The sequence below is a fragment of the Hyla sarda genome, chromosome 7 (genome assembly GCF_029499605.1).
Source record: "Hyla sarda isolate aHylSar1 chromosome 7, aHylSar1.hap1, whole genome shotgun sequence".
NCBI lineage: Eukaryota > Metazoa > Chordata > Amphibia > Anura > Hylidae > Hyla > Hyla sarda.
In genome coordinates this window covers 58658444-58679569 of record NC_079195.1, presented here as the reverse complement: position 1 = coordinate 58679569, position 21126 = coordinate 58658444, and the positions used below count along the sequence as shown (strand labels likewise).

The window sequence follows — 21126 nt, the reverse complement described above, 5'->3', positions numbered from 1 at the left end:
CGCTTCACTACGCTTAAAACAGTATTTGTCTAGAACAGCAGCAGGTGTGTACTTTTGGCTGGCCTTTTACAGAAACTAGGCCCTTAAGACTTTATCAAGAACAAAATGGTACAACACTTAGATGTGCCAATGTGGTATGCACTTATGAGGGCAGAAAAATGCGCTAGAATACGCTTAAAAAAGTTTTTCGTGTACAGCACTAGCCGCTGAGTACTTTTGGCTGTCCTTTCATGGTATCTAGGCCCTTGAGACTTTATCAGAAACAAAATGGTACAACACTTAGATGTACGTATGTGGTATGCACTTATGAGGGCAGAAAAATGCACTACAGTATGCTTAAAAAAGTTTTTGTGCACAACACCAGCAGTAGACACTAGTGCTGCAGCACACAGTTGCTATGTGCTACAGCCAAAACTGCACTTTCTCAATCTCACTCCCTTCCCTATTAGTGCTTCTAGGCAGGCTTTGTGCTTGAGCCCATTCGCTGCTGTTCTTCTGTGCAACACACTGTTCTCTGATCTTCTCTATAACAGAAAGCTGTAGACAGTGACTGGGAGGTGGATCGCTGCAATAAGAATGCATTTCTGTGACAAACAAACTACTCTCTGTCCAACAGAATGCTGACTTGACTAAGAGGTAAATCGGTGCTGGAAAAATCTTTTCTGTGTAACACACAGGGCTGTCTGTCCCTATCTATCTCTCTGCAGTGTAAGGATGAAGTGACTATCTGCAATATGGCTGCCGATTATATAGGGCTTTGACATCACAGGGGTGACTGGCTGCATCCTGCATGTGACTCAGGGTCATTCCGCGGACCTTTGTTCCCGCCTTCCCAGGATTTCTTGCCCCATGTCCTCACATGTGGATCCACCATTTTAGATGCCCTGGAGCATGGACTGCACTAAATGGAGTTTAATGAAGCTATTCGCATGATAGAATCGCGGCGATATTCGCATTCGTTAAAAAATTTTCATGAAATTTGTAACAAATTCGGATTTGTCAGATTCCATTCGCTCATCTTTAGTGTATATGTATGATATATGTGTATATGTATGATAGATGTGTGTATGTATGATGGTGGTGCGTATGTATGATAGATGTGTGTAAGTACGATATAAGTGTATGTATTAGGGCTGCACGATATATGGCAATCCCAATTGAATCGTGATATCTAGGGATTGCGATATGTTGATGCAGCCCTGTGCTTATACAATGGGTCGCACAATGAAGGGGTCGGTCAGGCCACACGAGAGCAGATAATTAAACAAGGGAGCAGAGCCGGGCTCCGGTGGTAAGTTAGCTCCTTGCATCGCGGCCCAGTCCCTTCACTGTGTGGCTGACTGTTTAACTGTCTCTCCTTCCAGCAGTGCGCTGTGCCTGGAGGTGAATTAACCCCACCATGTCTGACCGCCCATAATAAACAGCGCAGCCCTGCGGTGGGTGTATGAAGAGTGCGCTTTCTTCATGCTTGCTAATGCCGGACACCACCGATCCAAGTGATGTCCAGCATTAACCCTTTAGACGCGGCGATCAATGCTGATCGTGGCGTCTAAAATGCCGAAGAGACTGCTGTTAGCTCAGTGGAGCTGATCGGGACACCACCGATCCAAGTGATGTCCAGCATTAACCCTTTAGACGCGGCGATCAAAGCTGATCGTGGCGTCTAAAATGCTGAAGAGACTGCTGGTAGCTCAGTGGAGCTGATCGGCGGCATAATGCTGCAGGGTCCTGATCAACTGAGAGGACAGGCGGAGGTTCCCTACCTGCCTCGGTCCTGTCCGATCGGCGCTCCAATAATGCTGATAGCCTCAGCAGGCTGTAATAAGAGCGCCGATAACACTGATCAGTGATGTGCCTATGGGACAACAGTGTCTGCAATCACTAGATTGCAATGCAAGTAGTAGAACAGTCCCCATGGCAGTTTTTTTTCCTAACAGGGTGCCTCCAGCTGATGAAAAACTACAACTCCCAGCATGCCTGGACAGCCTTTGGCTGTCCGGGCATGCGGGGAGTTGTAGTATTGCAATAACTGGAGACACACCATTTGGAAAACTCTGCCCTATGGGTACTAAAAAAATTGTCATTTCAAAATACCAGGATTTCAGCTTTTTGGACACCTCATATACCTGAAAAAAATTTCTAAAAAATTATCAAAAAGTTCAATAAAAAAAAAGGAACCAATAAAAACTACAGAAGGGAACAGAAGGACTGGACAGAGGCGAGGTCAGACGTAGCAGAAGGTCAGGGCTGGCGGCAAGGTTCGTAGTCAATGGAAACGGCAGAAGGTCTGGAAACACTGGTAAGGCAATCACAGGAACGCTTTCACAAGGCACAAGGCAACAAGATCCGGCAATGCTGGGAAGGGAAAGTGAAGTTATAAAGGCGTGGAGCAGGTGGGAGCTAATACACTGATTGAGCCAGGCACCAATTAGTGGTGCACTGGCCCTTTAAATCTTAGTTAGCTGGTGCGTGCGCCCTAGAGAGCGGAGCCGCGCGCGCCAGGACGTGACAGCCGGGGACCGGGACAGGTAAGTGGATTGGGATGCGATCCGCGAGCGGGCGCGTCCCGCTATGCAAATCGCATCCCCGCCGGCAGTGTCAGTGCAGTGCTCCCGATCAGCGGGTCTGACCGGGGCGCTGCAGAGAGGAGAACGCCGCGAGCGCTCCGGGGAGGAGCAGAGACCCGGAGCGCTCAATGTAACAATGTGGACTACAGTATATCAAGAGAGTATACGGACTTCAGTATATCAGGAGAGTACGCAGACTACAGTGTATCAGGAGAGTATACAGACTACAGTATATCAGGTGAGTACGCAGACTACAGTATATCAGGAGAGTACGCAGACTACAGTATATCAGGAGAGTACACAGACTACAGTACATCAGGAGAGTGCGCAGACTACAGTATATCAGGCCAGGCACATGAAATGTGGAGGAGGAATTTAGTTAATTTCTCCAAATTTAATATCCAATCCCCTCCATTTTATGTTCAGTCAATGAACATGAAATTTGGGGGGTTGGCTATATGAAATAGAAGGATTGGACATTAAATAGGGGGATTTTCACCATTTGTTTATGATATCGCAATCACATATCGATATCACAATATTTAACTCCATAACAGAAACAGATTTTTCCCAAATTGTGCAGCCCTAAATATATGTGTGTATGATAGATCACACATCTATCATACATACACACATCCATCAAACATACACATATATATTTTACATATACACCTCCATCATACAAACACGCCTCCATCATACATATACACATATATCATATTCACTTGTATAAAACACACACATTTGACCTCTATTAAACATACTCCCCAACCATCCTCGGTCTCCTTATCCAACCCCCCATCCCCCCGCACCCCATCCTCAGTCTATTCACACTCCCATCACAGCTGTATTGTGAGCATGAAGCAAAGAGAAAAGTATTGGATCATCACACTTAGAACCTTGGTATCAAACCAAATTTGGGCAAAACTGGATTTTTATAGAGAAAATCCATGCAGTGAACTTGCCACGGCTTTCCAAAGGCAATCACCTGTCAAACACTAGGCCACTATCCCCTATCCCTGAGTTAGACTCCATGCATCTGCCAGTGCTACCCCTCCAAAAGGTTGGCGAACATTCAAGTTGAGGTAAGCGATGACTACGTTTTTACTTGCAGTATGCCAACCTGACATATATTATCACCAAAGGCATGTTCACCCCCTACTAAACTACCAGGTTGATTAACACCTTAAATGCGCCCTTTCTCTGGCAGGCACCAGCAGCGCAGAACCAATGGACTGGGTCACCATATTAGACCATTGGCCAAAACTGACTCATTTTGCCATGGGTGTCCTGTCCATCGCATAAAGGGCTATCCAGCAGCGCAGACTGCTTCAGCTGCTGCCGGATAGTCGTTTATGGTGCCCTGTGTGGTCCGGTGAGTGTCACTTATCTGTCCCTGACGTTCGTTCCAGACCGTCCTCTTCGGGCTCCCTTGCATGGCTGTCGCTCTCCTTAGTCGTCATCACGTCACTGCGCACGCTGTCTCGTCATCCAATAGGAGCGGCGTGCGTAGCGATGTGAGGACGACGATGGAGAGCGACGATCCAGGGATGTGGTGACGGTCCGGAGCGGCAGGGACACCCTGGGGACGTGATGGCGGCGATGGAGAGCGACGATCCATGGCAGCGGTGACGGTCCGGAGCGGCGGGGACACGTGAATATAACTTTCTATATTATTATTGCACGGATCCCTCAACATACGATGGATTCAAGTAACGATGGTTCATTTGGAATCAATTACCATCGTATGTTGAGGCATCACTGTACTACCACCACCCCTGGTCAGGGCTTTCTACTGCTACCACCAGTCCACCCCCCTTTTTTGTTGACTCGCAACTACTACAACAGTCTACCACCCCTGCTGTCAACGCACTACTACCACCACCAGTTCATCACCACTGTTGTCAACTTGCTACTTCTATAACCAATAGTCCACCACTTCTGATGCTGCTGGTTATTACCAGGCTTACATAAGCATAGACCCCTTTTCCTGTACTTTGTTTCACACTGTGCGTCTCCTACTTCTACCACCACCCCTGCTGCTGCTACTACATGGCCTAAACAATCAGGTGATCCCAAAAAAGGTTTATTATTTTAAGTTTTTCACTTGTAAAGGCCATTTCTTCAGTTTTCAGGAAGCTCCTGTTGCCATTTCTTGAAATGGGAGAATTTTCAGATTGGCTTGTAAAGCCATTGCTTCTTTACTTGCCAAGTGCAAAATCTGTGGCTGCTCCCAAGAAGAAAATTTTTTTGGCCCTCTTGGAAAAAAACACTGCTTCTTCCGATACCTCCATGTACATAGTGACACTAGGAGGCAACTGCCAGCAAAAAATAATGTTTTTAATAGTGATGAGCAGCATAGGACATATTCGAATTTGCAATATTTCACAAATATATGGATGAATATTCGTCCTATGTTTGTGAATTTCGCATATTCGATCGCTTTTTTCCCATGCGAAATTCGTAATTAAATTTGTATAGTACGCATGCACAATTATATCTTTCAACTAACTATCTGTGTGCAACTTTCCTATTGGTTGCTAGGGATGTTGCTAACCTCTGAAAACTGTATTTGCATCCTTCTCATTGGCCCACAAGCTAAAAGAAGGGAGGAATCAGTGTCCTCTGGAAGTGCCGATATTCGCAAATTTTTGCATATTTGCAAATACGAAATATTCGCGCTCCACTCCAACTCACACAGAAAATAATATTAGAGCCTTCTTTGGACCACAAGCTGGAAGCAGGGAGGGATGATCAAATTTTTTTTTTTTTTTTTTTTACACAGTACACATCATTGTGATGTGTACTGTGAAACAAAAATTAATATTCTTCATTACTAATATATATATATAGCTATATTCTAAATATTCACAAAATCATGACGTGCCGATATTCACGGTAAAAATTTGCAATTCAAATATTCGCGCTTAACACTAGTTTTTAACGATCTTATTAGTTACCACGGGTACTATTCATTTACACATAGCTATACATATTGACATGAACTGAGGGTTAAACAGTGTAATACATGAGGTTGTTTTAGGGTATTGCTGAGGTCAGGATTCACTAATTTGGTCAAAACCCAATTTTTGCATAAGTTCACCAAACCTGTCAAAGCAAACTTTTGAAAAGTTCACTCATCTCTGGTCTAGAGGATATGCTGCCTTATTAGCTTTTTCCTTTTCTCATCCTCAGGTTAAAGTCAGTGATGAGAAGAAAAACCCCATGGTTAATACAGCATTAAAATTATATCTATTGAACCACAATGACAATTCTGATCCCATACGTATTAATCTGAAGACTGATTCACATGGAATTGCACATTTTGCACTCGAAACCCATAAATGGCCATCAATGCTAGCGTTGAAGGTAAGTCAGCAGATGATAGTATTGCTGTACATTAGAAAAGTAAAGATGCACATTTAATCCATAAGCTGTAGTATCCACGATTAATAGAGCAAAGTCTGTGGTGTAGTATTGACCTGCAGAACTTAGTCTACCAATGCTGAACTCCCACAGCTATTAAAGGGACAGCATATGCAGAAGTGCATGTGAACCCCTTCTGTCATGACTCTAAAATTAGATGTAAGAAGGTACCTAAAGTTAAAGGTTTTAACAAAATGCAGTATCCTTTATACAATACATTTGAACCATTGTACAGAAATGATATAATTGATGACACATACTTATTTTATCATTTCAAACATATACAATGCATTTACTGTGGAAAGTCTTCAGACCTAGACCCTTTAACTTTTTTCCGTTATGTTGCAGAATTTTTCTACAAAAAAACATAATTTTGGTATTTCTCCATCAATATGCACTCAATTCTTCATAATGTGAATGTGAAAGCAGAATTTTAGAAAAAAGTATTCTGACCCTTTGCAATTACACTTAAAATTCCTATTGAACACCCTTACAGTAAAGGTGTACTCTGGTTGAAAACTTTTTTTTTTTTTTTTTTTAATCAACTGGTGCCAGAAAGTTAAACAGATTTGTAAAATTACTTCTATTAAAAATTCTTAATCCTTCCAGTACTTATTAGCGGCTTTCTACTACAGAGGAAATTATTTTCTTTTGGGATTTCTTTTCTGTCACGACCACAGTGCTCTCTGCGGACACCCCTGTCCATTTTAGGAACTGTCTAGAGCAGCATATGTTTGCTTTGGGATTTTCTCCTGATCTGGACAGTTTCTGACACGGACAGAGGTGTCAGCAGAGAGCACATCCTGTGAACACAGCAGTCCAGAGTAGATCAGTGTGAGCAGCGAGTGGGTGTGTCCCTTTTTGTGCTCCTCCAGACTTCCAGAATCAGAAAGCAGCAGGTGTTACATTAGTCTTTCCCAGGAGCGTGGCAGGCTCCTGGGGAGAGCCTCCCTGCATGGAGTCTCGGGCCTCCACTTCTCATTCTTCAAGGCTGGCGGGGAATGGAGAGAAAACTGCAACAGCCATTGTTCCGGCCGGAGGTAGAAGATCCAGCAGAGTCTGCAGCAATGCAGGCTCTGCTCCTCCGGCAATGGGTGCCAGCCAGAGATCTGGTGAAAGGAAGGTGAGGAGGAAAAGCATTGAGATGTGGGCGGAAAGAGGGCCCAAGGAATTCAGCGAGACCTTCTGTTCCCGTATGATTGCATGGTTTTCAGAATATCAGCGGCGTGGTAAGGAGCTGAAGTTGAAGCTGAAAAGAAGATCTGCAGGGAGTTCAGAATCTGGCAAGTACGGGATCCAAAAAGAATAGCCCAAAACGAAAGAAGAGGATCACAGCGCTGAAAAGCGAGATTGTGAAGCCGGAGGAGCGAAGGGCAGAAATCCTGGAAGGGAGCGGTCTCTTCCGGGAGAAGCTGATGAATGAGGCTCGGTTTGCCGGCATGAAATCCCCAGGTAAGGAGGAGGTGGATGATGGGGAGAGTAGTGGCGGTGAAGAAAGTGAGGATGGGGGTGATGGAGTAAAGGAGGAGGAAGATAAGGTGGAGGAAAATGTACAGGTGGTAGAGGAAGATGCTGTGCCTGTTTCTACTCCGTGTGTTACTACCCAGGACAGCTACATTGAGCCAGCACAGGTGGCGCTTCCACTTAGTGAAAGTGAAGAGAAGGATGTTGAGTGTGAGGCTGGGGATTGCTGAGGGCGATCGTAATGCAGGAGTCCCCAGCCCACCTCCAGCATTTCACTTTTGGAGATGACCCATGTGAGGATGTGGCAGTGAAGCATAAGGCTAAGAAACATAAGATCCAGGAAACTGTTCAGTATGTCTTTGTTCCTTTCCAGCAGTCTGGGCCAGCTGCAAAGCTGGTTCAGGCTGCTGGGCCCCCCAGACTGTCAGACCCCAATGCTGTGGTGGAACGGAGCCAGCATGGGGGGTACAGCATGGCGTCAGAAAAGGCAGCAGGCGCAATAGATGTGAAGCCCACCCATCCTGCCTGGTAGGGAGGGGCAGGATGGGCTCATGGTGGGCATGCCCCCCGCCCCAGGGTGGCGGGGGGCATGTCCAAATGCCAGAGGAGAGTTATGCCGCCGTGTGCTCGGGGGCGGTTCCCCGAGCCCTGTGGGCATTACCGGTGCTGCGGGGCACTCGCCTGTGAGGGGGGGGGGGAGTGTCCGGGTGCCGGTGGCGGAGAGCAGTGGATCTGTGTGCTCGGGGGGCGGTCCTCCGAGTACTGTGTGTTCTGCGGTCGCTGTGGGACACTCCACTGTGAGGGGGGAGTGTCCGGGCGCCGGGTTCAGCTGCAGAGCCCGTGCAGTCCGGCAAACTAAGTGCAGGCGCAGTGGGAGGAGTTGGTGTGCTCTCGGAGGGGCAGCCCCAGACTCCAGAAGTCACATCATGCATGGAGAAGAAGCCATTAGCATCGACCCCAGCAGCTAAGCCAGAAAATAAAATCTATTTAACACCAGCAACACTACAAGTCCCAGCCAGCCTAGAATTCTTTAGGCAGGATGCTAAGAGTGCAAGATGTGAGAATGATGGGTGTAGTAGTGTTGTGGATGAGAGGAATGTGTGTGGGAGTGTCAGTGGAGTGAATGTTGGTGGTAGTAGTAGTGGTGTGAATGCAAAGAAAGATAATGAGAGTAGTGGTGTGAATGGTGGTATTAGTGGGTCTGGTTCTGGGTCTAGGTCTGGGTCTGGTCCGGCTGCCCCCCGGCATAGCACTGGCATAGCTCCTAGGAGCAGTCACTACCGGGGGTTCAGGGGGGTCCCCATCTCCGTCCGGCTCTGGAGGCCACTTGCAACAGCGCCTCCAAGGTAGAGGGAAGGGGTGAGGTCGACCTGTCTTTCTGGATAGAGAGGCATGGTTTGGGGGCTTTCCGAGAGCGGAATGGGGAGGTGGTCTGGTCCTTCCCGACAACCGGGCAGGACAATAACCGTAGGAATGTGGTCCGTCTGATTTGGAGGGGCGAGGATGCGTGCCCACCTCGCTCTAAAGTGGTTGAGCTCCTCCTTCAGATGGAATTCAGGGCGAGTGACATCTTTGCTCTGATTCACCCCTACGGTTCGTCTGAGTTTGATGTCAGTTTAGTTCGGCCAGAGGGTCTTGAACTCTTTTGGTCAAACTACGAAGTGGCGAAAAACGAGCCCGGCTGGCGGGATTTCACGGTAAAGGTGATTTCCCGTCAGAACTCTGTCAAGAGAGTGACCATTTTGACCCGTAACGAGTCGCTTTCTTGTTATGACATGATGACCTGGCTCGGACGGTATGGGGATGTGACGGACATGCCCAAGAAAAACTTTGATGAGCACGGGATCTGGTACGGGGCCTGGACGTTTTCCGTCAAACTCAAGCGTTCAGGGAGTACGGTTGCCCACATTCCGTCAGCCGCCTTCCTTGGACGTGATAGGATACAGTTCTTCTACCAGGGGCAGCCTAAGGTCTGTCACAGGCAGCCCCACCCACTTTAGCGCAGCCTGTACTGTGCAGGTACTATTGCGCTTTGTGTGGTGGGGTGGGTGCAGGTACTATTGCGCTTTGTGTGGTGGGGTGGGTCATCTGGCCGCATCCTGTAGACAGATCAGGTGCCACCTGTGTGGTGTCCTCGGACACCCTTTCAGCCATTGTCCTAGCTTTGTGTGGTGGGGTGGGTCATCTGGCCGCATCCTGTAGACAGATCAGGTGCCACCTGTGTGGTGTCCTCGGACACCCTTTCAGCCATTGTCCTAGCGACTTCGCCCGTGCAGCGGCCGCTCCGGCTGCGGAGAGCTGTGAAGTAGCCTCGGTTGGGGAGGGTACGGGCAGGAATGGGGGCGCAACAGGGCTAGTGAGGAGGAAAAGGGGCCCCGCCAAACTAAAGCGGGAGAAAAATCGTAGAAGGAGTAGGGAGCTGGAGAGTGCCCAGGTGGCGGGGGTAGCTTCAGCCCCTGCTCCTGAAGCTAGCCCAGTAACTGCTGAAGCCCTGAAGGAGAACGTGCTGGGTGAGGAGATCAGGAGGCTGTGCAAAGAGGAGGGCAATATGGCTTACCCTTCTGATTCCTCCCACTATGAAAGTGTGGATGAGGAGAGTGGAGAGAGGCCTAAAAAGAAAGATAAGGGCAAAAGGAAAGGGAGAAAGAAGAGGTCAGAGTCCTCTGTTCCTTGTACTATGGGCCAGGTCCAAACGGAAGCCTGACTGCCCCCCCTCTGATTGACCTGTCAAACCGGTACCTCGTCCTCGATACCAAGGTGAGGGCGGGGTGCCTAGGAAGAAAGAGCCTCTGGGGGGAACTGGGCCCTGTCCTGTCATGGCACCTTCCTCGGAGGGCAGGGCTAGACCGGGGCTGGATGGAGATGGGGATGAAATGGATCAATCGGAAACCAAAAAAAGGTCTAAGTGGGATCCAGCCCTCTCGTCTTCTTCGGGGGATGAGGGGGCAAAAAAGTAAGGGAAGCAAAAGTAAAGGGTGTGGCACTCTTATTTATTCAGCCTCTATGGTGGCACTCCATTGACGCTGACATCTATTAATTGTGCCAGCATAAAGTCTGATACAGCTAGATTTGCTGCCTTTGATTTTCTCGGCTGCGTTGAAGCCGACATTTTCTTTTTACAGGAGACCAGGTTGTCAGATCTAGCCTCTCTGGTAAAAGCTAGAAGGGAGTGGAGGCACGGTCCCTCCCACTGGTCTCTTGCGGCTGAGCCGTATAGTGGGGTGGCGGTCCTTTTTACTGCTCCTGTTGAATGCAGACGGGTTATTGAATTAGAAATGGGGAGGTGCCTGATCTTAGATATCTTCATGAAGGGACAAGAGCTCCGGCTCATTAACATCTATGCCCTGCAAACTAAGTGGGGCCGTAAAGATCTCTTTATGAGGATTATGCCCTTTCTTTTTACAACAAGTGATCTTTGGAGGGGACTTCAATAATGTCACGAGGTCCCAAGATAGGAGAGGTTCCAATGGTCCGCTGACTTGCGATAGTGTGGCACTGATTAGAATAGCTAAAGAAGCTCGCCTAGAGGACGCCCACATCCGGAGCCCCTCGGGTCACGCTGGTTTCACCGATCATCAAGGTAGTCGCAGGTCTAGGATAGATAGGTTTTATTTAAAGGAGGAAGCCGTCTCTTTCGCAGTGTCCGTGGTTGAGGTGGAGTTCTCCGATCACTGTATGATTTTGTTTTCCCTTAATGTTTCAGAGACCCCCTGGATGGGAAAATGTTATTGGAAGCTTAATTTGTCCCTCCTGGAGGAAGCGGAGGTAAGTCAGTCCTTTGAGGATTTTCTTCAGAGTCAGGTACCTTTACTGGATCTTTGTAGTAATAAGCTGGAGTGGTGGGAGATATTCAAGAAGCGGGTTGCGGAGTTCTTCTGCCAGCTTTCGAGCCTCAGGTCCCTGAACAGGTACTGCTTGTATCAGGGTCTGAGGAGGAAACTCGAGCTTCTCGTCTCGACTGGAGGTAGCCGAGAGGATATCTCCAGAGTGAAATCCTTGCTGATGAGGTGTCAGTACGATAGACACGCATCTTTGGTTTTTGAGAGGGATTTGGGGAAGTACCGCTCGCCCGACCCTTACAGAAACTGTAAGATGTCAGTGAGTAGTAAAATCATTTCAGGACTGATTGATAGTACATGATCTCTGAATCGGTCCAGATCAGGGATCTTGGAGTTCATCAGATCCTTCTACTCACACCTCTTAGGGAGGAAGGATCTAGATCGAGACAGGATGTAGGCTTTCCTGGCTGAAACCATTCCTGAGCCAGGGGTAGACCCCTCTCTTGGTGTTTTGGCAGAAGAAATTAGGGAAGAGGAAGTGAGACTGGTGATCGAGGGGCTTGCCCCTAAGAAGTCGCCAGGTCCGGATGGCTTAACATCCGAGTGGTACAGGACCTTTAAGGAGTCTTTAGCTCCCCTCTTGACTGAGGTATTCAATGAGTGTCTCTCCTCGGGCACTCTGCCAAATTCAATGAGGAGATCAGCCCTGATTCTTATGTCAAAGGGTAAAGATCCTAGCCAAATTGGAGACCCATAGCTCTTCTCAAAACGAACAGGAAGCTTCTGTCTAAGATACTGTTTAATCGGCTGGTGAAGTTTGCACCTGGCTCCTTTCCGGGGCTCAGCACTGCTCTGTTCCAGGCCGAAGCACCTTAAGTGCTGTCCTTAGTGTCAGGGAGGCAGTGGAGTGGAGTAGTGCAGGTCTCTGGAAGGGGTACTTGCTGTCCTTGGATCAGGCCAAAGCATTTGATCGGGTGAACCACCAGTACCTCTGGTCCGTCCTCCTGAGATATGGCTTACCGAGTTCTTTTGTTAATTAGCTAAAGATCTTGTATGCAGGGGCAGAGAGTCTCCCGCTGGTGAACGGGTGGTCTGGCCGCTCTTTTGAGGTGGGGTCTGGAGTCCATCAGGGTTGTCCTTTGAGCCAGCTCTTATATGTGTTTGCAATCGATCCCTTCCTTAGGAGGGTGAGTTGCGGACCATTGGTGGGAGTCGGGATGAGTCTGGCGGAGCTGGATGTCACCCAGAGAGTGGTGGCATATGCTGACAATGTCACTATTTTCGTCTCCGAGAGAGAGAGAGAGAGAGAGAGAGAGAGGAGGTCGATGTGATGATGTCGGAGGTGGACTGCTACTCGGAGGCATCCGGGTCTAAGATCAACTGGGATAAGTGTGAGAGTCTCTGGCTGGGAGGCGGGGATCCCACGTTTGATCTCCCGGACACCCTTCCAGGGCCCCAAGAATCAGCAAAAGTCTTAGGCATCACATTCGGCCAGGATGATTATCCCACCAAAAACTGGGATGGTAAGCTCCAGGATGCCGCTCAGAAGGTGGACCAGTGGAAGGGTTGGTCTATGACCCTCAGGGAAAGGGTACACCTGATCAAATACTATCTGCTCCCCTTGTTTATCTATCTGGGCAGCGTATGTATCTTGCCAGAGGCTTACTATACTAGGATCTACAGCCTGTTTTTCCAACTGTTATGGGGGAACAGGTTGAACCTAGTCAAGAGGGAGGTTACATACTGCACGAGGAGACTAGGGGGTTCATCTATGGTAAACCCAGTGGTGTTCTTTACGAACACCTTCTTGAAAGCCAACATCTCAAACCTCTGGTCAGAGAGGGCTCCTCCGTGGGTAATCTCCTGCAGGGAATGGTTTTGGCCTTTCTTCCAGGAATGGGAGAGAGGAGGGCGAGTGAAGGACCTCTGTACGCCCCATGGATATCTTCCGGCTTACGCTACCCCGACTCTGAAGGCAATACGTCGGTGGGGTCTGGGAGTGTGGGAGATCAGGACCCAGTCAAGGCAGTTCCTTGACAAATGGGTTCTGTTGACCCACTTCCAGAAGCCTCTGGCGCTCAGGGACTGCCCAGGTCGGGATCTGAGGGTGGGGTTATATCTTTTGAACATGAAAAGGATCCCCCAGAAGTTTTGGGACTTGGCCTGGCACTGCTTTCAGGGGGAGCTATATGTGAGAGACAACCTGAAGTACAGGAACTCTGATGACCGGGAATGTCACCCAGAAGAGTGCAGGGGCACGCTGGAAAGCATGAACCACTTCCTGTTTCATTGTCCCTTTAATGTAGGGGTTTACAACAGGGTGGGTGCTTCCATCGGCTTGAGTCATCTTGCCGGCCTTACCTATCAGGAGTGGGATTATGCGGCATTTAGGACTGGGACACTTTATTCTTAGTTAGCTTAGTGGTTAGGTACTACTCATGGAATGCACGGTGCTTAGTGTCGACCCAACAGAAAATCCTCTCCGAGGTGGAGGTCTGTAGGAATATCACCGGTGACCTCAGGAAGATCAGGTCTTTGGAGTATGGCAGTCTTGGTACCAGTAGGGCTTCTATCCTATGGATAGGGTTTTCTTTTGATGTGCCCTAGGTACTAGACCTTTTGGGTAGATTACTGTTTATTTTGGTTAGGAGCAGTGTTATAGGGATAGTGATAAGGTGAGTGCAGGGTCAGTTTTAATGGAGGGATAGAATTAGGGAAAATTGTAGGGGGGAGTTAGGGAAAGAGTTTAAAATTATTTTGATTTATCAAGTCTGCCATCCTTCTTCCTGGTGGTGGGCTAATGCATGCACACACTAGCTTTTTGTTTTGTTTTAAGCTGATATGTGATGAAGGGGTTACAGGCGACCAAACTTGGGCCTAAGGTGGTTTTGGTTCAGTGTGTATACGTTAGTATGTATAAGTTTGTGTGTACGTTTGTTGGGAGGAGTGTTAGGTGGAGAGGGAGTATTTGTGGGTGGTAGTGTTTTGCTTTTCTTTTGGGGACCTGACATGGGTCAGTTAAGGACAGAACTTTGTGTACGAACGGTATGGACTCTGACCCATGTGCAGGAGTGGTGGTGTGGGAGAGGGTACAGTTTTAGTGTAGGGATTATAGTAGGGTTTTCTATTGTTTATGTAGGTTTTCTGTAGTGTATATATTTATTTTTAGTTAATTACTATATATTATTTAGATATTATATTCATGTGATTTTGTATGTATATTGTCTATATATATATATTTTTTTTTTATATTATATAGCATTACAGTAGTTATGGCAGTCGGACCAGTTATTGGCCCTCATTTACTATTCTAAACTCGACTTGTTTTGTCTGTTTTTTTTGGCGCATCTTTGTCTGCGACATGTCGCAGACATCGTGCCCCAGTCTGTGACACGATGCAACATTTCTTCCCGACGCACCCGATGTGGATTCTCGAAAACCCGAAAAAGGGGCGTAACCCGACATTTCTGAGCTTTCCCACGTATTTATAAAGGTTTCCAACCCGAATTTGTTGAATTGTTGTGGATTTTTTCCTGACAACTCAGAGGAGTTGGAAACCAAAACCAACAAAACCTACGTATAACAAACAGGATGCAATATAATAATAAATACCAGGGGAAAAAAGCAGTCGGGTAAGAAAGCAAGATAGACTTACAACCCGATTTTCTAAGTAAATGAGGGCCATTGTGTTGATACCTGGTTTATATGGTTTATTTCAGTTTATTTGGTCTGGTGCAGTGGTCTCCGGCCTGCGGGCCTTCGGGTATTGCAGGACTGCGGCTCCCGGCGTGCTAGGGGTTGTGGTTTTGCGGCGTCTGGGGGTCCGTGGGTTGGGAACCACTGGTCTAGTGTGTTGTTTTTTTTTCTTTTTTTTCTTTTTTGTGTAGCCAGGTAGTGCAAAATTTAATGTTTATATTTTGCTAAGCCAAGTTGTGTTTTTGTTTTTTTTTTCATTTTTTTTTTTAGTGGTGTGCTTGTTATATTTTCTGTTTTGTTTTCTTGTTGTGTTTCCTGAGTATGGATTATTTGAGTTGTAGCCAGGTAGTGCTAAATTTTATTTTTATATTTGATAAGCCTAGTTGTGCTATTTTTATGTTCATTTTTGTATACGTGTGTGTTGTTTGGTTCGGTTCGGTGGGTTGGTATATTTTAGGTTTTGGTAAAGCTGGGCTGGCCGGTTAGGCAGAGTTTTGTTTTTGTGTTTTGGTACTAGTGTATTTCTTATTTATGTTATAACTGGTTAAGCTTGTTTTGTGTTTTTGTATAAGTTTTGTACTTTTATAATAAAAAAGAGTGTCAGCAGAGAGCACTGTCTTGACAGAAAAGAAATCCAAAATGAAAAGAACTTCCTCTGTAGTATACAGCCGCTAATAAGTACTTACTGGAAGAATTAAGATTTTTTTTTTAGAAGTATTTAAAAAAAAAAAAAAAAGTTTTCCACCGAAGTACCGAAGATGTTTCTACACCTGTGGTAAATTCAGTTGACTGGACATGATATGGAAAGACACAGCCCTGTCTATATAAGGTTTCATACCTGACAATGCATACTAGAGCAAAAACCAAGCCACAAGGAAGAAAAAACTGCCTGTAGAGGTCAGAGACAGGGTTGTGTAAAGGCACAGATATGGTGAAGGGGACAAAAAATTCTGCTGCACGGAAAACTCCCTAGAGAGCGTCCACCATTATTCTTAAATGGAAGATGTTTGGAAATATCAAAACTCTTCTTAGACCTAGCCGGCCTACCACACTAGTATTCGGGGGCAAACAGCCATAAAAGCAAGGTGACCAAGATGGTCCCTCTTTTTGAGCTCCAAAGATGCCATGAACAGATGAAAAACACTTGGAGCAGGTCAAACATCACTACAGCCCTCCGCCTATTTGGGCATTATGGCAAAATGGCTAGAAAAAAAATACTCATTAGTAAACGGCATATGAAAGCCACATACTGTTTGTTTAAAAAAAAAAAAAGCCCCTAAAGGACTCTAAGATTGTGAAAATCAAGATTCTCTTGTCTGATGAAACCAAGATTGAACTTCATGGCTTCAATTCAAAGCGTCACTATGGACCTTCTCCTCACCTACTCAGTACCATCCCTACAGTAAAGCATTCAGATGGCAGTATCATAGTGTGGGGGTGTTTTTTAGAACCTGGGAATGAATGACTGGTCAGGGTTGGGGGAAAGCTAAAGGAAGCAATGTACAGCCATAGTGTCACCAAAAACCTGACCCAGAGTTCTCTGGATCTCAGCCTGGACCGAAGCTTCACAATCCAACAAGACAATGGGGGGGGGGATTTATCAAGAGTGGCGTAGGTTAACGTATTTTTAACCCATTAATTTTGTGTTTTAAACTGTGTACCTGAACTAAATTTATTAAATGGTGCAGGTGCTGATCACATTTTTTACTTAAGTAATCCACTTTGAATTAAGCTCAGTCTGTGATTTTTTTTTTTTCTAAAACTTTTGACCCTGTGCGACTTTCTAAACATGCTGTTCGCAGCCAGTTTTTTAAGCCAGATCCGGGCTGGTGTAGATTTGCACATCAGTTAGCGCAGTTGTGCCAAAGATGCGACAAACTGAAAAGTTGTGCATCATAAATTCCTGACCGTTGCATGAAATCACAACCTGGTAGGTTCTTTTTGAAAAACCCTCTAAATAAAAATTCGCAAAACTTAGACACAAAAAATCACTGCACCAAATAAAAGCACAAAAGAACAGCAAAACATGGGGTAAAATGATTAATAAATCCCCCCAATGACCCTAAGCATGCAGCCAAGACAACACAGGAGTTGCTTAGAGACAACTCTGTGAATGCCCCTGGATGGCCCAGCCACTTACCTGAAAATAGCTTCTACCAATGGTCTCCATTAGAGATGAGCGAATCAAAACTGAAGAATCCAAATTTGTCACGAATTTCAGGAAAAATTCAATTTGCAACAAATGCAAATATCGCCGCGATTCTATTGTGCAAATCACTTAATTAAACTCCATTTACTGTGGTCCAGGCTGGAGGGCATCTAAAATGGCGGATCCACATGTCAATATATGGGGCAAGGAATGCTGGGAAGGCAAGGAGGGAAGGGAAGCAGGCTGGATGACCCTGAATCACATGCAGGATGCTGCCTATCAGCAGCCAGTAACCCCTGTGATGTCACAGCCCTATATATTTGGCAGCCATTTTGCGGCTCGTCATTTCATTCATTACACTGCAGAGAGACAGGACGGACATCGCTGTGTGTGTTTTACACTGAAAAGCTTGTTGCAGCAGCGTTTCACCTCTGAGACACCTCTGTCTTCTGTTGGACACAGAGCACAGTGATTTTGCACAGAAATTAATTCTTGCTGCTGCGATTAACCCCTCAGTCACTGTGAACAGCATTGTATTACAGAGAGGGGCAGAGACCTGTGTGTTGCCTCAGCTGCAGAAACGTTTTCAGAGGAGAAAGAATTTTTTTTTTAGGGCAAATCTGTGTCTTTGTTCCACAACAACTGGTCTGCTTATTATACTAGTCTGTAGACAGTATAATCCATACTCAGCAGTTCATGCTTCAGCCAACGCCAGGCTGTGCAATTCAGCCACTATATGGTATCCTCATGCTGCCACAAACTCCATTTTTAGCCATTCAGGCACTATATGGTCTCTTCCTGCTGCCACAAACTCCAGGCTGTGCCATTCAGCCACTATAGGGTCTCCTCATGCTTCAGCCAACTCAAGGCTGTGCCATTCTGCCACTATATAGTCTCCTCATGTTTCAGCCAACTCAAGGCTGTGCCATTCAGACAATATATGGTTTCCTCATGTTGCCACAAACTCCAGGCAGTCATTCAGCCACTATATGGTCTCCTCATACCGATGCCACTTCCAGGCTCTGTCATTGTGCTGCCAATTGACTCCTTGTTAAATTTGGTCCTTTGTACCCACACGCCGGGGCCAGGGACACTAAAACTTGGAAATTTAAATTTAAATTTCAAAATCCTCAAATTCAACTTCAAAATCTAAAATTTAAAAATCTTAAATTTAAATTGTCTCTTCATGCTTCAGCCAACTCCACACTGAATTTTAAAATTCAAAATTCATCTTTTAATCTTAGGGATTGTGAAGCCCTAGTGTCTACTCATGCTGCTGCCAGCTCCAGGCTATGTCATTCAGCAACTATATGGTCTCCTCATGCTGCCAACACCTCAACGCTGTGTCATTCAGCCACTTTATGGTCTCCTCATGCTGCCAACACTTTCAGGTTGTGCCATTCAGCCACTATACGGTCTCCTCATGCTTCAGCCACCTCCAGGCTGTGCCATTCAGCCACTATAGGGTCTCCTCATGATTCAGTCACCTCCAGGCTGTGTCATTCAGCCAATATATGGTTTATTGATGCTGCTGGGCCTGGGCCTAAAAAAAATTTATGGTACCACTAGCTACCATAAATATTCAATTTAAATTTCAAAATTCATCTTTTAATCTTAGGGATTGTGTAGCCCTAGTGTCTACTCATGCTGCTGCCAGCTCCACGCTGAGTCATTCAGCAACTATATGGTCTCCTCATGCGGTCAACTCCTCCATGCTGTGTCATTCCGCCACTATATGGTCTCCTAATGCTGCCAACACCTCCAGGCTGTGCCATTCAGCCACTATATGGTCTCCTCATGCATCAGCCACTTCCAGGCTGTGCCATTCAGAAACTATATGGTGTCCTCATGCTTCTGCCAACTCCAGGCTGTGCCATTCAGCCACTATATCAGGGATAGGCAACCTTTTGGTAGTGCTGTGCCCAAATACATTTTTGAAGTCACTTGGTGTGCCAGAAATATGGCTGTGGCTTTATTATGGGTGTGGCTTACTGTGGGTGGGGTTCATGGGGTGTGGCTTGTCACAGGGTAAGTGTTTTTTTTCTGAATGTTTCCAATTAATTGTCTCTGCTATAAGGAACCTACAGTGAGGACAATACAAAGAGAGGGGATTGCCCACAACAGCCAATAACGTATTTGTTTATCATGGACAAGTATTTTAATTCAGACCCCAGAATCAGACCCCACCATAATACAGACCCCAGAATCACCACCCTGCATAATCTGTAGATTACTGTTATTGGGATATGTAGATGATACACTGTTATAGGGAGATCTGTGGATGACACACTTTTGGAGGATCACTGGATGACACATTTATGGGGGATCTTAAGATGGTGCACCTTTGTGGGATATGCAAATCACACACTGTTATGGGGGTTCCTAAGATAACACATTTATAGAGGGATCTGTGAATATAACATTTATGGGGGAGCTGTGAATGACACACTTATGGGGGAGCTGTGAATTACACACTTATGGGGGAGCTATGAATTGACACTGTTATGGGTGAGCTGTGAATTGACACTGTTATGGGGGAGCTGTGAATGGACACTGTTATGGGGGAGCTGTGAATGGACACTGTTATGGGGAGCTGTGAATGAACACTGTTATGGGGATCTATAGACTGACAGAGACCAGATCCTGTCTCTGGGGCAGGAAAGCTGCTGTCAGAGCCAGGAGCTGAGCAGAGCTAAGCTTATTCCACAGAAACATACAGATGGCTTACTGGTCTGTAGCAGTGACCTCTGACCTTTTTCAGACATCTCACTGTGGCCGATACAGAGCTCAGAGCGATCCCCCTCCATGCTGCCAACAGACAGTGGAGCACGGCAGCTGAAAGGTGACAGGGGAGGAAAAGAGAGAAAACTCTCTCTCTCTCAAGTTGTTCCCAGCACAGCAATAATTGGGCAGGGAGAGGGAGGGAGAGGGATACATCTTCCATCCTTGGCAGTCGCTTTTAGCCGCTTAAAGTAATAGTGTCCCAGGACTACCTGCATGTCGGCACTCACTCGCGTGCCACTCAAATGCACCCTGCGTGTCATGAGTGGCACGCGTGCCAGGGGTTGCCGACCCCTGCACTATATGGTCTCCTCATGCTGTGTACACCTCCACGCGGTGTCATTCAGCCACTATATGGTCTCCTCATTGTGCCGCTCTGCTTATAGCGATGCCTGTAATCTGCATGTCATACTGAATAACAGTATTATATCACTACCCCAGCACACTCCATATGCGTGTTAGAACAAAGCAAAGTGTTCTACACCCCTATTGAGGCTCTCTGTAGGCCAGAAATAGCCATTTTTAGTAAAGGTTTACTGCGAATAAATTCGACCCAAAACAATTTTTTTCTGAAAATTCGGCGAATCGGCCGAATCAAATTTTTCAAAAGTTCGCTCATCTCTAGTCTCCATGTAACCTGACAGAGCTTGAGAGGATCTGCAAAAAATGGCAGAAAACCCCTAAATCACGGTGTGCACACCTTGTGGCCTCATCCCCAAGAAGGGAAGGCCCTTCAACTAAGTACCGAGTAGAGGGCCTGAATACCTGAATGCCATTGTTTTAGTTTTTCTTTTTTAATAAATTAGCAAAGATTTCTAAAATTGTGTTTTCACTTTGTCATTATTGGGGAATTGAGTGCAGAATGATGGGGCAAACTTAATTTTTTATTTTATCACAAGGCCTCTATATGACAAAATATAAAAAAATTGAAAACTTTCCAAATGCATTGTACATCATTGTACTAACACACAGAATTGCTATACAAGTGAAACTGTTAGGCTAGGTTAAGACTACGGAATCTCCGGGCAGAAAATTTCCGCCTGGAGATTCCGAGTGCGGCCAGCGCTGACTGAATCAGTCGGCGCTAGGACCGTACGGACACTGCAGTCTCCAATAGACTGCAATGAGTTCCGTGCGGATTTCTGCCTTAAGAAAGAGCAACGCCTTTCTTCAGGCGGAAATTTCCAAGCAGATTTTCCGTTCACAAATTCCGCTTCACAATTTGTGAATGGAAAACCATTCACTACACTATACATTTTAGCAA

General features: G+C 46.3%; 1 protein-coding gene across 1 annotated transcript in view; it reads left to right on the top strand.

The window, feature by feature from the left end:
• Nucleotides 1-21126, top strand: part of LOC130283129 (alpha-2-macroglobulin-like protein 1) — a 266692-nt gene that overhangs the window by 98742 nt on the left and 146824 nt on the right. Inside the window, exon 10 of the mRNA XM_056532319.1 lies at nucleotides 5763-5936. Coding sequence (XP_056388294.1) covers nucleotides 5763-5936 — 174 coding nt within the window. The remainder of the gene's footprint in view (nucleotides 1-5762; nucleotides 5937-21126) is intronic.